Raw genomic sequence first — 16,240 nt, 5'->3', positions numbered from 1 at the left:
GATACCAGCTAACATGATAATGAAAATGCACTATGCCAGTGCATGCTATACGGACTTTCAATTTAGTAATGAAAATATATTTATGATTAATAGAAAGCCACAAATAAATTAACACTTAAGAAATGAAACATCACTGTGTGTTTCATTTAAAGATTGAGATTTTGTAAATGTTTTACATGTTTGAAAAATGAATCGTTCTTTAACCTTTGAAACACCCAATCTTGTTAAATATGTGCCTTCTTCCAAAGCTGCATTGCTGTGGAACGGCTGAATTACTTTTTTTATCCTCCCTTTTGAAAGGCTATGCAGGAGATGTTTTTATAGCCAAGTTATAAGCACTGAGAATAAAAGTTCAGGGTAGAAGTATTAACACACCATCACCAGGGGAAGATGATCATCACTCCCATGTACCTTTCTTTCCACGCATAGCTCTCTTCTCCAGTTTACAAATACAGAATATCCATACTGACAGAGGAAGTGTTGCCACTTCAAACTCTTACACAGTGTAGGAAGGGACAGTGGGACATGCAATTTTGTAGGGTACAGGCAATCCAGGGCCGTACTACTTTTAAGGCTAATTGCATATATTCCCCAAGAATCGAGGTTAGGCTAGGTCTGAAGGGCAGAGATGAAAGGATGGCCTGGCAGCACCGGCCCCATCGTTCCTAAGGGTTGGTTTCTTTCTCTGGGGTGCAGCTCCTGTGCTAACAGCATGAAAGAGGCTGGTCGCGGGGGCACTCTTCAATGAGGAGCCCAAGGCCCCCAAGCAGGCCACATCTGAACTGTTGAATGGACGTAAACAAGTGGGGAAACTACTACTGCAGCTCTCCGTTTAACCCATTCATGCTCTCTTCGGCATCTGTATTCTTCCCTAACGGTTTTGAAGGTCTCATTTTATGCTTCTTCCCCTCTCCCTTCTCCCATCCCTCCCCTAGTCCATGTCTCTTTATCCTTCCCTCCTTTTTATTAGGAACACCACCTAAGTCTGCACATTGCTAAATTCTTCCAGGTACCAGCAGCTGAACACAGACATAGACCTACACCTTGCAATCAGGCAATTTCTCTGGGCTCACTTAATGAGAACGGAGCTGGACAAGATTATATACGATGTATATGTTTGAATGCAAATAGCATGTTCCACATTTACACAAGTTTAATGACTGTCATCTTCTTAGTTTGGACTAGTTGATTCAGATGTAGTCAAACAAGAAAATGGTTCACCTATCTCTAATAGACTCAATGAATCAAACTCAAAAATTCAGCCATTATTTTCCTCCAGAAAGGAGCTGAAAAATCCCCCACATCCTGTCTGAACTCTTCTTCTCCTTCTCTCTGTCAAGTATTTAAACACCATAAATGGGGGAAATGGGGAAAATGGAACACAGATATCATTTACTTTGCACCTGCTGGCAACTCCCAACTATATAATAGGTAGGCATAAAAATACTTACTGTAGCAGTCACACAGAGGCAATAAAGTTACAGTTATTTTCATACCTAAGTGTGCTTGAGTTGTACAGCAGTTATGTACCAAAACCTGATAGGTTTCCTCTTCAAAGAGCTTAGTTCAAAATTTCCAAAACCAAATTTTACATTAGCAATCGCCTCCCTTCTCTTATGTCCAAATGAAGGCACTTTTGAAGGTTACTGGGATTTTAGATAAATGGCTGTCTTGATATTGATTATAAAGGTATATTTCACCCTCTTTAGATAAATGGTCAGAGTCTTACTGTCCAACTCCAGGCCATCATTTCAGGTAACACTGGTTTTGATATCCACTTTATACACTTCTGTACAAGTCAAGAAGAGTTTGGTCATCAGAGGAACCTGGATCAAATTTGCATATTACAAATAAAAAAAAAAAGATAATTGGCACAGGATATTAGCACAGGAGCACACAGACTGGGCTGAGGTCATTATACTGTGATTCCTTAGTCCAGTTTTCAGGAAAGCTTGAAATAAATAGGAAGGCCACAGTCTGTTTGCAATCTGTTTCACTAATTATAAACTTTCAAATTCTGGCTAGAAGAGGTGTATTAACAACTGTCTTACTATAGTACTTTTCCCATGTTCACAGATGAAATGGAAGTGAGATTTTAAATTTCATTTGAGCAGTTGCAGGTAACCACAAGTCACACTACAGTTCAACACAGTTGTCAAGTTCTCTATGCAATCACCCTTCATGCAAACTGTGCCTGAAACACAAGTAATAGCAAGCCAAGGAACAAACCTGTTTATTTTAATGGTAGCTATTGGGGAAGGGGGAATGAAGCCTTAAGAGCTGCAAGCAATCACATAAGTTCTATTAAGAAGATATCAAAAATAAGCTATATTTTTCCTCCTACTTCTCTGAAATTAGCCTGTTAAATCAAACTCACATTTGTATATGCAGTCACTTTCCCCAATTTATAAAATTATAAAAAGGATTTTTAAACTTATTTTAAAAGAAGTTGTTTTTCCTGTAATAAAAGAATCTAAAGTTAAACCATCACTTTCTTCCCATCCATGCTATCATTCTCATCGATTGATTTGTTTTGGTCACAAATGTGTTACTTTAAGTCTCCTCCTGCACAATAGTAAGGCATCATTAGTGATACTCCTTCTGTCTACTCCTCTAGTCTCTGAAAAATAAGCATAAAGCAAGCATTTATCTGCAGTCAGAGCTATACATAAGACTTACTGCTTAGCACCTTTGTGAATCAACAGGACTAGACTGCAGACTCCAGCATGAGACCCCTTTTCTTGCCAAAATTGTAACTTTATGATTAACAATAGACATGCTTCAGAAGTTCATACAAATACCTTTATAAGCAAGACCTGATAGCAGACTCTACAACAGCGATAGCTCCAGAAAGTTAACAGAATACACAAAATCTTCACATGAAAACAGGTAATTTAAACAAAACATCCAAGTTTTCACTCCCTAGAAGAGAACTTTAATGACCCTAAATAGCAAACAAGACTTCTCCATATTATCCAATTTGTGTTTGCATTTCTCCAAATCATATTACAATATTAACTCATTAAGAAAAAAGTTTACCTGTGTTCCTGTCAGGTAAAATACAGCAATGCTTCTGCAGTATGCCAGGCAGAACCTGTAGCAACAAAGAAACAGACATTAACCTACACATATTTTAACATCATATGAAGAAGAGCCGATGATTGCTAGAGTGCATATTTGATCAAGCTTTGTGCTCTCATACTGCATCCAAATTAGCTATCATGCAATGCAAATGTGAACCCCGCTCATTAGGAACTACACACAGAGAAGAATCTTACAAAATTAGCTGCTTACTACCTGCCTATAGTTTCACCCTCTCCCATAGACTACAATATTTAAAAGTTGAGTAAAAGAACATAAGACCACAATTAAACATGCTCAACTTAGAAAGACAGTATGTTATCAGTCAATGACGCTGCTGTTCCTGATTTTGCACATGGGACATCTAGTTTCTCATATCACTCAGGTCGAAATTCCAAAGCACAGCATTTCTCTCCTCACACACCCAATACCAGCAGACAGCACAAACCCCCAGAAGCTTGAGTAGGAAACTCAAGGGAACAAGGACAAAGAATATCCCAACCTTGTGGTTCACCATGCTGAGGTGCTGCTGACAGCCAGCAAGAAATGCTACAGAAACTTCCCACCACCTTCTTAAAGGCAGGACCTACTCTTCTTCACAGATTTACACATTGAAGTCACCTGTTCTGGTGCAGACAACCAGCTTTGGTGCTCCTACCAGCAGCAACCTATACTTGACACACCCAAGACCTTATTTTAATCTGAGTTTTAAACCTTTAATTTACACCCACTACAATGCTATCAGTAGCGGTAAAACTGTAGCTGTCCTGGTTTTGGCTGGGATGGAGTTAATTTTCTTTCTAGTAGCTGGTATAGTGTTATATTTTGGGTTTAGTATGAGAAGAATGTTGATAACACACTGATGTTTTCAGTTGCTGCTAAGTAGTGTTTAGACTAAGTCAAGGGTTTTTCAGCTTCTCAAGCCCAGCCAGCAAGAAGGCTGGAGGGGCACAAGAAGCTGGGAGGGGACACAGCCAGGGCAGCTGACCCAAACTGGCCAAAGGGTTATTCCATACTATATGATGTCATGCCCAGTATAAAAACTGGGGGGAGTTGGCCTGGGGGGGGAATCGCTGCTCAGGAACTAACCGGGCATCGGTCAGCAAGTAGTGAGCAATTGCATTGTGCATCACTTATTTTGTATATTCCAATCCTTTTATTATTCTTGTCATTTTATTATTGTTATTATTATAACTATTAGTTTCTTCCTTTCTGTTCTATTAAACTGTTCTTATCTCAACCCATGAGTTTTACTTTTTTTTCCCCTGATTCTCTCCCCCATCCCACTGGGTGTGGAGGGAGTGAGTGAGCAGCTGCATGGTGCTTCGTTGCCGGCTGGGGTTAAATGACGACAGTAACTTAAGGTTTAATGGCTTTTCCTTTGCTCTTTCTGAGGAAAAGCCAATTAAAAATCATGCTCTGAGATGGCTTTGTTAAATTTTCTCTTGGAGGTCAACATGCCCCCTTGAAAGACTGAAAATTAAAAAAAAAAAACCCAACAGTTAGTCTCTACAGACAGGAGGCCAGCATAACCAGTCTGAAAATGCTGGGCTTCTAACCTCTAAGACCGTAAGCACCACCACAGCTTGCATTAAGTTTTGGAAATTCAGGAAGAAAATACTTTAGGGAATAGAGATATTTTTATTTTTCACAAAGACTGCTATTGCTCTCTGGCCAAGGTTAACAGCTAGGGATGAGACCGCTAAGAGTCAGACACGTACCGCCCCTGCAGCAGCACCGTACATCCCCATCCCTCCCTGCAGGACTTTTCCCATACACGCTCCAGTAACCCCAGGGGGATGAACACCTTGGCTTGTGTGTCCTCCAGCACAATAAATTAAAGTCTTAAGAAACTTGCTGCACCGTGTTTCCTCCTGAATGCAGACATGCAGAGGCAGGGCCATCGCAAAACTGTGCTTTTATTGCCATTATAACTTGAAGAGTCAGGCCACAGTCAGAAAGCTGCCCTGGACAAAAAGCAGTGGGTAGAACTGACAGGGATAAGAACAGTTCCCCCCTGCCCTCCACCTCCTCTAAACTCTACTGAAGGCCCAGCATTCAAATGTAAGCTCTTACAAAATAATTCACTTGTTCCGGCATAATTCTAAAATTGAGCTCATGGATAAAAGGGAAAACAAACTGGGTTTAAGCGGCAGATGTTAGGCACAGGGTAATCGAGTCAGATCCCCAGAGACATGTCTCAGCAGATCCCCCCAACAGCTTATCAGAAAACTGCTTTGGTGCAAATACAACTTATGGTCACATTTGGGGCTTTATCACATTACTGTACATACATCTTGTAAACGTGTTTGACTTGCTAAGTAGCTTATTTTTCTCAAATTCCTTCTAGCTCACTCTTTCACACATGCATGCACGCGGACTTTTGTCCTGGAGAGGTGTAGGTCTGTAACTGCCGGTGCTGCCAGACCAGTGCTTCCTTCCCTAGACATGACATAGGACCTCACGGGTCACTCATGGCCACTCTTGAAAGTCCACAAAATTTGAGGGAAGAGGGAAAACATATGTTCAGAGTCACCTACTTGCAAGATGCACGCCGGTGTTTTACTTCACTCTGTTGCAACCCCATTTAAGCAGTTCCCACCACCCCAAAATTAAGTTATGTGACATTCCAGCTCCCTGCCTGCAGAAACACCCTCACCAGGAGACAGACCAAGCTGAGGCAAACGTGGACATCTTGTACTTCCGAATTTCTGCATGCTCAGCTATACTAGCTAAGTATCGTCATCCTTTCTCATCTCTTTTGGTCTACACAAGACCTTTCAATAAGTAAATTGCTTCCTTCAGTAGAACTTCTCCCTTGAAGTAGTCTCAAAGCCAGCCTCTTTGCTTCAGGGAGGACTATTTGAGGGAACAAAGTAGGACTTGAACCAAAGTATCAGCTTGCCTTACCCCGATTCACAGGCAGCAGCCAGCTTGTATTTTAAGAAGAATCAATAGCACGAATAACAATCTTCTGAAAACCACACTTGTCATTCTACAGTGTTTCTTAAATTTTAAAATAAAAAAATCGAGTAATTCTTAGGAGTACAACGTCATATGTACAAACTATAGCATTTTCCTTATGGCCATGGATATAAATAACAGCACAGTCTTACAGCCATCAAAAGCATAAAAGTTAGAAGCAGAGAACAAAGAAATCCTAAAATGAACAGAGACAAGTCTTTCAAAGCAGTGTAACACAAAGACTGAATTTTAAAAAAAACACTGTCTTACTCAGACATGAAGTAACATTTAGTTCCCAGTGAATCTGTCACATTTTCTTCCCTACATTCATGAACCATGAAGAAGCATTATGAATTTATTATGAGCACCCAGTTAATCAAATTAAGACTGAAATTAAAAGAAGAAACATAAAAAGCAGGTCTGGAGCAGCAAGACAATTTCAATGGGGGAAAAAAAAAAGCTCTAGAACATAATTTTTCCTTCCTGGTAGACTGGATATAGATAAGAGAATAGTCATACTGAAAAGCACAAGCTGGAAAAACATTTCTTTGTCCATTCCCTTCGCTCTCTTAAGTGTTAAGTAGGCAAACAGCATGGCTGAGGCTAAAACAATGCTTCCTTCTCCCCAGCCCTGTAACATGTTTACCCTGCACAAAGCCAGTTTCTGGCTGGTAGGAGTTTGATATCAGCCTCCCACTTACTTATCTACAGTATACAGATTTTTACACTGTACCCATCTCCATGGTATCCAAGAGCCTCTTCACACTGCTCTCCTCCCACTTTCTCCCCACTCTGTTTCTCTCCTCCCTAGGGAAAATGACAGGAGAATTCCTCAGCAAAACTGTCACCTTTCCCTCTACATGTCCCTCCTTTCCCCTGCTGCTTTCCCTTCAATCATTTGCATGCTGTAACCCCCAGTTTATTCCTTAAAATGCCTTGTCTCAGAGCTTTTTCTTTAATTTCACAGATAACCCCTAGATTAATTTTTTGTTGTTGTGGTTTGAAACTTTACCTACATATGCAATTTGAGTGAGAATCTTCACCCAAATCAGACCTGGGGTGATTCCTGCTGTAGAAATCAAAACATGGGAGCAACTGGAGGGATTCACATGCGGGGAAAAAAACACAGAGAGAATAGAATATGGTTTTAGAACATTCGTCTTTTTCCTCAGCAAAAAAGAAACAGGTTTCAATTATATTAACTGATGATTTAACCTTCAGTTATTTTATAAGCTCTCAGCTGGGAGCTAAGGCATTGCAATACTAAATTAAAACTGGACGCATAGCTGCAGAAATGGAATAAATAATACAGCAGGTGGTATGTCCTTAACATCAAGGTGCTTCCCTAGCAGTAGCCAAATTAGCTCTGGTCCCCAGTATACAGTTAGGCAGTCACATGTAGTAGAAACATAGTCTTTGCTCATGGTGCCAAGTCAAAAACTTCCTCAAATTCAGTGAAAAATTCTAATTAATGTTGGTGGATATTGGTCTGGCCCTACTTACATTTGTTTTCACTACAGCTTGCTGTGCTTAGAAATATATAAATATATAGCTGCCATAATTAGTGTTCAAATGTTTACTTGTAGCTGTATGTAATATAGGTATGCAGAAAGCTTCTCAGAGCAGCACAGGGTAGTTATATAGCTGTTTACAATTTAGTAAAGCTCATATTTTCATATGTTTGCTTAAAAACTTTCATTCATTTCATAAAAAAACCCTACCTGAGTCCACTGAGTGTTCAGCATGCAAATTTTTTAGAGTGGTTTAACAAGAACTAGAATTAATTCCTAAAAAATCATTTTAAGTTTGGAAAGTACTAACCTCTAACACAGTTTAAAAAAAAAAATTACAGAGAAGCAGAAACATGTGAAGCAAAATAATTCTATTATGGAAAAATGCCTGTGTGAAATGGATATCTACTCACTTAAAAGGATCTGCTGCATGAAGATGTTCAGGCCTCTCTATGGTACTGAATGATAAAAATGTTTTGCTTTCTACTCCACTTACAATTGGACCGCTAAGATGGCCATAGAAAAGTGAGCTAGATACTATTTTTCCTTGTCCATTTACATTTTTTCTGCTGAAAAGTAAGTCAACTGAAAATGAATGTTTCACAGGTCCAAAATTACAGAACACGCAACTCAGGAGTCCGAGTGCTCTATTGGTGAAATTCAAGGCAGAAGTTAACAAGGATTTATACTGTGGTTTGTATCTTGCAAGAAGGAAGGAACCTCAACTTGAATTTCAGGTCCCAAGCTGAAACATATTTGTCTCTGCTTTTTACATCTAGAAATCCAGTGATCCCAAAGACTGGGAAGTCAGAATATACTCTTTTGGCCATGCCAGCCACACAGGCCATGTTTGTGGCCTTGTGCTCATGTTCAACCACTTCCAAGGACTGCCTCCAAGATAGCTCCCTAACCTCCTAACCTCCCTCCCCCAGAAGACTATTACAATTAGCATGTGAAGCATTTTGATTGCAAGAATATGGTAATATTCAGAAGAAAATATGTCAAACACATAGAGGGCAAATCACATTGATTTATAAAATTTCAGAGAAAACATATTCCGGAATTTGAGCTTTACTTGTGCACCGATGGTTACAAAGAAATAAATGGTCCTTGGGCATAGTCACCCCATCAAGTGTGCCTTGCATCTTCTGTGGCAGCAGTACAGTACTGGAGAGAAGTGAGGTTAGATACTTTGGTGTGATCCAGTGAGTGAGTTCCTATCTTTTTGCCTTTCAAATGTCATGTCACTTCTTTTTGGAAAGGTAGGCACCTCCTAGACCTTCCTATCTGCACTGCTCTGTGCTAAGCGTTGCTGCTTTCCTACCATCCGCACAAGTCTCATCTTAATTGTTTTCACTCTAAGGATCATACTCATTCTATCACTGTCTTTGCCTTTCCTTTTATTTGTCTCAGGGCTTTTGTTTTAGGCAAGATTTCTTTGTCAGCTACTACAGAGATGTTTTGAGATAATGTTTGTAACAACTAGATCTTAAAAACGGTGGAAATCCTGCACTCGCACTTCTGTGAATGTCTTTCGTTGCCTCCTGTCATTACAGGGGCACATTATATTTTGGGTTTCCTTTTTATTATTGTTTCCTTCTATTTTGGATTTTATACCTGGGGATTTTAGATGTCTCTGTCCCAGTGACACTGTTAAAAGGAGAACGTCCTACCGCTCTGGAACCAATTCCCTGCTTCTTAAGCAGAAAGGAAGTGCTCAGGATTTGGCTGTTCACAGCAGCCAACAATCTAACAGGTCTGTAGAGGTATTTGCCTTCAGACAGGGCATGAAAAGTAGGCAAGGTTTCCCGTTCACAAGCTGTTGGGTGATACGAACCATCATAAATCAAAGGTTTATCATTATAGCATTACCATATTTCTTCTTTCAGAGCAGACAGGTTCATGCAACCAGGTGCTGAAATGCTACATCAAGCTATTGCCTTCAGCTTCTTAACAATATGCAGTTGGTTCAACCTACAAGAAGCTAAATCTGAACTTCATTCCACTCTCACAAGCATAATTATATTTGGTTATGCTTTTTAAGGGGTATCTAGGGAGTGTATCAACAAACATCTGTTATCATTTCAGTTCCTGTAAGAACTTAAAAGCAACCTAAGATCACCAGTGGGTCTCTTCTGTGTCCCACTTGAAGCTGTTATTGATAAAACCTACACTGGCATCAGCAACAGTTCCAAGTTACTCATTAAATCAGTCCTTGAAATGTCTGGCTCTGGAGGAAGAGAGCAGCAGGACCAGAGGGAAGTGCCCGCCCAGGGCTTACCCAAGCCCCCATGTGTTCCCTGCCAGAGCAACGCAGACCCCGCTTATAATGGCAAAGCTAGCGCAAGTAGAAAATATTAAGACTCGATTTTTTTGTGTATCTGGTGCTGCTGAAAATAGCAGAGATTTTGCAAGACCTTTCAATCATTCCCTGCTAGCTGTCAGTTCCTCTGCCCTCCCAAGGAAACCACCTTTCTCCGTAGCTCCTGATGAGCTGCACTCGGCTGCAAAGGCAGCCTGTGCTAAAATGTCTCCCACCCACGGCAGTGCGAGTAAGAAGCCCGTCTTGTCAGTTTATTTCATTGTATTCTGATGAGATGGGCCAGACTTGTCCAATTATGTTTCTTCAAGATTTTATAGATTGCTGTTGTCCAACATCCAATTTCACATATACACCGTTGAACCTTCATGCTAATTTAATGTCAAAACAGAACTTGCTAATGATTCATCTGCTTTGCGGGGTTTTTAGTAAAAGTATTTTCTTCTCTTATCATCCTCTACCTCAGTCCACCATTCCCAATTAGATATCAAGAACATAAATAAAGTATGATGATTTTGTTGGTGGACAAGTTACACTGAAAAAAGATAAATCATATTTACCATATTTCAAATACTTTGATATTGTATCAATGTATTTATCGTCTCATATCAAATCACATTTAAATATGTATATTGTCTCCTTTTTGAATAAAAGGAAATGTTGAGTTAAGGAAGATAAATCTCAGAAATATTCTGAAAACATTACAACACCCATACTAATATGTGTTATTTCAGATTGTATTACATCTCAAAAAATGGAAATTTTCTAAAACCCTTTCCATGATTAAAGGAAGTATTGACACCAACAATAGAAGCGATGTTTCTTTAGCAGAGTTTTCAACTAAAAGTGACAGACATTTAAGTAATGAGGAACTCACTGACTGCATAATCTATTTTGTATATCTGAATCAAAACTAAATAAGGGAAAGCAACCCTAGAAGAAAAGGTATACCATTATAATGACCCCGGATAGCATAGCTGAGCTCCATGCACTGTGCTTGGCTTCATTACTCCTTTTATCCAAGTCACCTTGCCAAGTTAACCTGTAACACAGGTTTGATAATTTTTTTGATGGCCCAGGAAAGAAAACATGATTATCACTATGACACATTTCAGATTCATGTTAGCATGAATCTGCATTAGCATGAACTAATTATAATTGTCCTATGATTAACAAGTACTTATAAACATGAATGTTTTAAAAGTTATCATCTAAAGTATAATCCCTCCACATAGCTTTCGTAAGAATATAATATGCAGACTAAATAGAGTAACTAGGCAAGCCTGTGGGGAAAAAAACCTGTGTACTCTGGAATTAGCAGCACATCTAGCTCTGAAGTGATCCAAAATAATACCTTAAGACAGTCTTTTTGCTATTTAATAGTATAGGAAAATAAGTGGTGGTACTAGCAACAGCCCGAAACCCTATTTTTTTCTGATTTCAGTATTTAGACACTTTGAGAACAATACATCAGCAACAAAAACCCTTTTATATCTTTCACTTTTCAGAAGTTTACACTCCTTGCTGACAGAACAAGACTTTGCTATAGTGATCCATACATTTGTGACTTCCAGGTCCAATTACTGTAATTGGCTGCACTTACAAGAGAATCCACAAATTATTGAAGATGCCTCAGACTAAACACAGCATGATAAACACAGGTCTATTGGGAACACTCAGTTTGTTGCTCATATAATTGCACCGTTGCACCACTGTCCAAAACTGGGCCTTCACAAATCTGGAATAAAAAATCTCAAAGTGCTCTGAATCTGAGAGATGATGAAGTCGCCCCTCCCAGGGTAACATTGCCGGGAGGAAGAGACCAAGACCTTTCAGTTGATGCTGTAATTTCTTTTTCCAAAAGCAAATGAATAGGAGGATAAGCTTCAGGACAAAACCAATTGTATTTTCAACTTTCTTTCAGATGAAGTACTCCTAACCAGCTCATCAGATGTACAGTCATTGCACTATACATAAAGCAACCGACATAAACAAATTCACTTGGGCCTGCAATTGGATCTGAGAAACAGGTTTTGGTGTAAAACAGAAATCACAAACGTTTCTTCTGCCCGTTAGCACCATGAGCAGCAGTGGCATCTCCTACCTAACAGCAGTACCTAGATGAGAGATCTCCTACCTCTGGTGTGGATCATGTGGATCATGGGACAGAAATAACTGTAGCAGACCACTAATACTCCAAAGGTTGGTCACAATTCTCCACAGAGACTCTGCAGGGGCAAGACCCCAAGTCTCATCTTGTGCTGAAGGAGGGACGGCCAGAGACCACCCTCGAAGGGGGGGGCTGACAAAAACCCCCACGGTGGTGGAGGGTGGCAGCTAGTGATTTCCAGGGGCTGGAAGGTGATTGAGCCTGGTCCACAGTCCACAAAAAGGAAGCAATGGGTAATAGCGGTTGGATATTCCCTGCTGTGGGCACAGATGCTTCTCTGCTGACCGGACCAGCTGTCTCAGGAGTTTGCTGCTTGCCTGGAGCCCAGGTCCCGCATGTCCTACAGCAACTGCAGAGGCTCACCCAGCCCCTGCGCTACCCCCCTGAGCTGCGCATCCAGGAGGATCATGGAAGGGATCGCTTAAGCCAACTGGATAGAGCAAGTCCATGGGGCTGGGTAGAATGCTTCCAAGGGGTCCAAGGGTGATGCCTGTGAGTCCTCGCTCTGTCATTTTTGGAAGGTGGTCACCTTCTCAGGGCAGGAGTTAGGGGGATCCTGAGAAAGAGCAGAGAAGGCTAAAGAATTGCACTGAAAGCTTTATGGAGAACACTGAGCGAGACTCTCCGCAGAGGTGCACAGTGAAGGGACACAAGGCAGCAGCTTCCAGTTGCAGCAAAGGAAATTCTGACTGTACATCAAGAAAAAAATATCCCAGAAAAATTTTTTTGTGTGGAATCTCCATCCTTGGAGATTTTCAAAACTCGGATGGACAAAGCCCTGTGCAACCTGCTCTTTGAAAGTAGTCCTGCACTGAGCAGAGGGTTGGTCTTGATGACCTCTAGAAGTCTCTTCCAACCTAAATTTTTCCACAATTTCAATATATTAGATTTAATGTACTAATACAGTCAAATATCACACTAAAATATAAGCTTAAAATGCAACAGTTCTTCCATCCTCCTTCAAACATATTTATAATTGACATATCTAATTTCTATTTCTACTAATGGATCTTAAATTTGAATAATGAGCACATTTACATCCACCTGCAAAACCCAGAAACCTTATAGAAACATAGCAGCTTTAGGAGCCAGCTGAAGACAGCTAGTCCCTCAGAAGTTACAAAGTAGTCACCCCAGGGCTGCAATTGTTTAATTAATTTAAGAGTAAGCCGTGGAGGGTGATTTGGCGCAAGAAGTTGCTTATGAAAAGAAATCTTTGACTGAGTTGTTATGATTTATTTATCTTTAAGCATCTGGTTGTGTTTTGAGCAAATAAAAATTCTAGGGCTTGCTATACATATTGGAGCAGAACAAACATCTTCATTTTCGCTCTCTAAAATACAAAACATGATAATAATAGTTCCTTTTTTTCCCCTGCAGTAATCTATTTAGATACAAAGTATGTATGTGCCTTGCAATGCCTAGACTGCGAGGTCTCCTAGTTGGAGCTTATGGTACTACAGTGGTAGGGATAAACGATAAGGTTGCACCCATGAATCCTCCCAGGGAAAAGGATGCCCTGGTATTATTCTTGTTGCTGCGGCACCGTGAGGGTCCACACCGAAATGGTGCAGATAAAAGTGAGCATAGAGCAAGGCTACAGCAAATCACAGTAAATGTTTTCAGGCTAGGGAATTTAAGCCCTTTAACAGAAAGGTCCTGGCTACCTCTCCGCACTCGTCACTCGCCGGAGCCAGCTGACAGGCTGTCAGCACGCACACACGCGTATGCGCTGCAGATACCACTGCTGCCGTCCCTGCCGCAGACATATCTCGTCTTCTCGGTTATTCCTCCCGAGTGGAAGTCATAGTCCTCCTCACGGGTCAGCTCGGACCCTACATGCCAAGCTGCTCCTTCCACAGGGCTCAGGGCCGAATCCCCGCCAGGAAGAGCTGGCTGGGGCTGTAACAGCCTGCAGCAGACCTACACGGAGGAAAAAAATCCTCCTGACTCAGGAACAGCCTCCAGCGAGCACACCAAAACCAGTGCTGGAGGAGTGGAGGCACCTGGCCATCAGGGACAGGGCTGGTCCCGGTGGCACCAACCTGCACCGTGCCCCTGGTGCCTCACCGGGCAGTACTTGACCCCCCAAAGGTTTTGTTAGAGCTCAGGTGAGATGTCTCCTTGCTTCCCTCTCACCCACGCACTGCTGAACAAAGCCAGCCATGGCTTGGCCCCTCAGCTTTTAGTCTGGGAGAGTGTTGTGGAATATGTTTTTATTGTGGCTTGTCGCAAGAAGTCTTTTTAATGCACAATGTCAATAAATTATGTGATTCAAAAGCACAGATTATTCACATAGTAATAATATATACAAGGTAAATGCCAGGGAATCCCGAGTGTTATTTCTCCTTGCTGCTCTGAAATTGTATTTAAGATTTACGTGTGAAGCACATGGATCTTAAAGAATTTGATACCTGTATTTGCACTGCAAAAGCAAATCCATTAAACACATAAAATAGAGTAATAGTCCTTCCCCGCGTCTTTGTTAGAAAGACACTAATCTTCATTAAAAATTAAAGTTTATGGTTTTGTACTAGGACTCGGCAACAAAACTGTCCCAATGGCCTGCTTTATTCTACTGTGTAGGACTCACAAATATACAAAGAAATTCAGTTCAAAAATTATAAGTAAGGTGAGAAAGGATGTTTTAAGTATATAAGTTACCACAACAAAAATAAAAAAGGAAACATCCTAACTGTTTACCTGCATTTATGGTCCTGGTATCACAGATCTTTCCCACTGTGAATCAAAGAATAACTCATGTACCAGAAGTGGTGAATCATGACTTGAACTAGCAAGGAAGTCACATAATACTTTATGATTTATTAGTGGTTTAACTATGACATACGGTTGCTTTTAGAAACTATTTGCTCTACCGAATTTCAAGTTTATTAATAGCTAACAGTGGCTATTATAAGTGGGGGAAACTGAAGTCCCCACTGTATTAGGACCAGAGTCTATCTGTTAAAACTATCTGGTACTACACTTCAAAGGTAGCTTTTATACATTTCTCATTTAGGAGAAGTTGAGCCTCTAGACCTAAGTAGCGCTCTCTGTCCTCAATGGGACAACTGCAGAGATGAATCAGATGTCTGCAATTTCATCTAGCCATTTCCCCTGGCCAGGTGAAAGATGCCCTGAAAACTGGGAACCAGGCAGAGTTTTTCCAACAGCTGCTTTGCTGTTCCACGTAAGTCAAGTCCATTTTGTCATCTTTTGGCCCAACACACAAACTGAAGTAGCAGCACGCTACAGAATTTGCGCATACACAGAACTGGGGCATTTCACTCCTGATGGACAACTGCAAGTGACGGCAAAAAAACAGAAAAGGAAGGGTTATTTTTAGGAATACTTATTTCATAGATTTAGGTTACACAAATCTTTCATGCAAAGAGAACAGAGAAGGATGCCTGTGCCTTGTTCATGCCCTTGGCAATGTTTGATAGCACAGGGGGGATATAGATTTCAGAACACAAAGCGACTACCCACACCTCCTTCCCCAACGAGCAGGCATTCTTTTGGAAAAAATAGCTTTCTCTTTAAACAGAAATTTGTCTTTATTACCCATGTTTCATTCAATATTGAACAATATGATAGCTTATTGCAAGTCCCAGTCATTTGGGGAGATTTTGCTGAAGGTGGGATAAAACAAGGATAGGTCTCAGTAAGCAGGTTATAATTTTTTCAATTCCAATTGAACAGTTATGCTTCTGGTGAGGATTTTTGAGGAAGGAGACTGCATAATTTGTGCAGTAAGTTTTTGAGAATACAAAATGGGAAGAGTGGCAGGGCAGTTTTAATCTGTGAGCTGATGATACCACACTGTTAAAACTATGTAGCTTCAATAGGTTGCTCTAATCTTTAAGCAGCTTAGGGTCTACATACCACTAGATGACCCAAAGATGTGCACACAGAAAGGGTATTTTTGGTGCCTAAAAATAAAGGTGAAAAGATAGATGTAAATCAGCACAAAGGTGCCTATTTCTCTGCAGTTGATGCTCCTCCGATGCTGTGGAAGGAGCCAGGGTGAGCCTGGGAAATCCCCAAGACTGTTAGAAAGCTGGCAGTCATCAAAGACCCGATACGCTCTTGGGGATAGCCTTAAACTGAGCACTGGAGAGCACGGCACTGCCTCAGCTCTTCAGAAACAGGCAACAGAGGCACAACTTACTGACAATTTCAGAGATTGAGCTG

The 16,240-nt window shown here is 40.8% G+C and overlaps 1 protein-coding gene across 4 annotated transcripts in view; it reads right to left on the bottom strand.

Annotated features, from left to right (window-relative positions):
* The window catches only part of DLGAP2 (DLG associated protein 2), a 482,669-nt gene that overhangs the window by 399,424 nt on the left and 67,005 nt on the right, over nt 1-16,240 (bottom strand). For all 4 annotated transcript variants that reach the window (XM_030037650.2, XM_030037651.2, XM_030037654.2 and 1 more), the window contains exon 2: nt 3,040-3,094. In XM_030037650.2, coding sequence (XP_029893510.1) covers nt 3,040-3,094 — 55 coding nt within the window. The remainder of the gene's footprint in view (nt 1-3,039; nt 3,095-16,240) is intronic.

Source organism: Aquila chrysaetos, chromosome 15 (assembly GCF_900496995.4).
Source record: "Aquila chrysaetos chrysaetos chromosome 15, bAquChr1.4, whole genome shotgun sequence".
NCBI lineage: Eukaryota > Metazoa > Chordata > Aves > Accipitriformes > Accipitridae > Aquila > Aquila chrysaetos.
The sequence above is the reverse complement of the archived record's forward strand: the minus strand, read 5'-3'. Positions and strand labels throughout refer to the sequence as shown.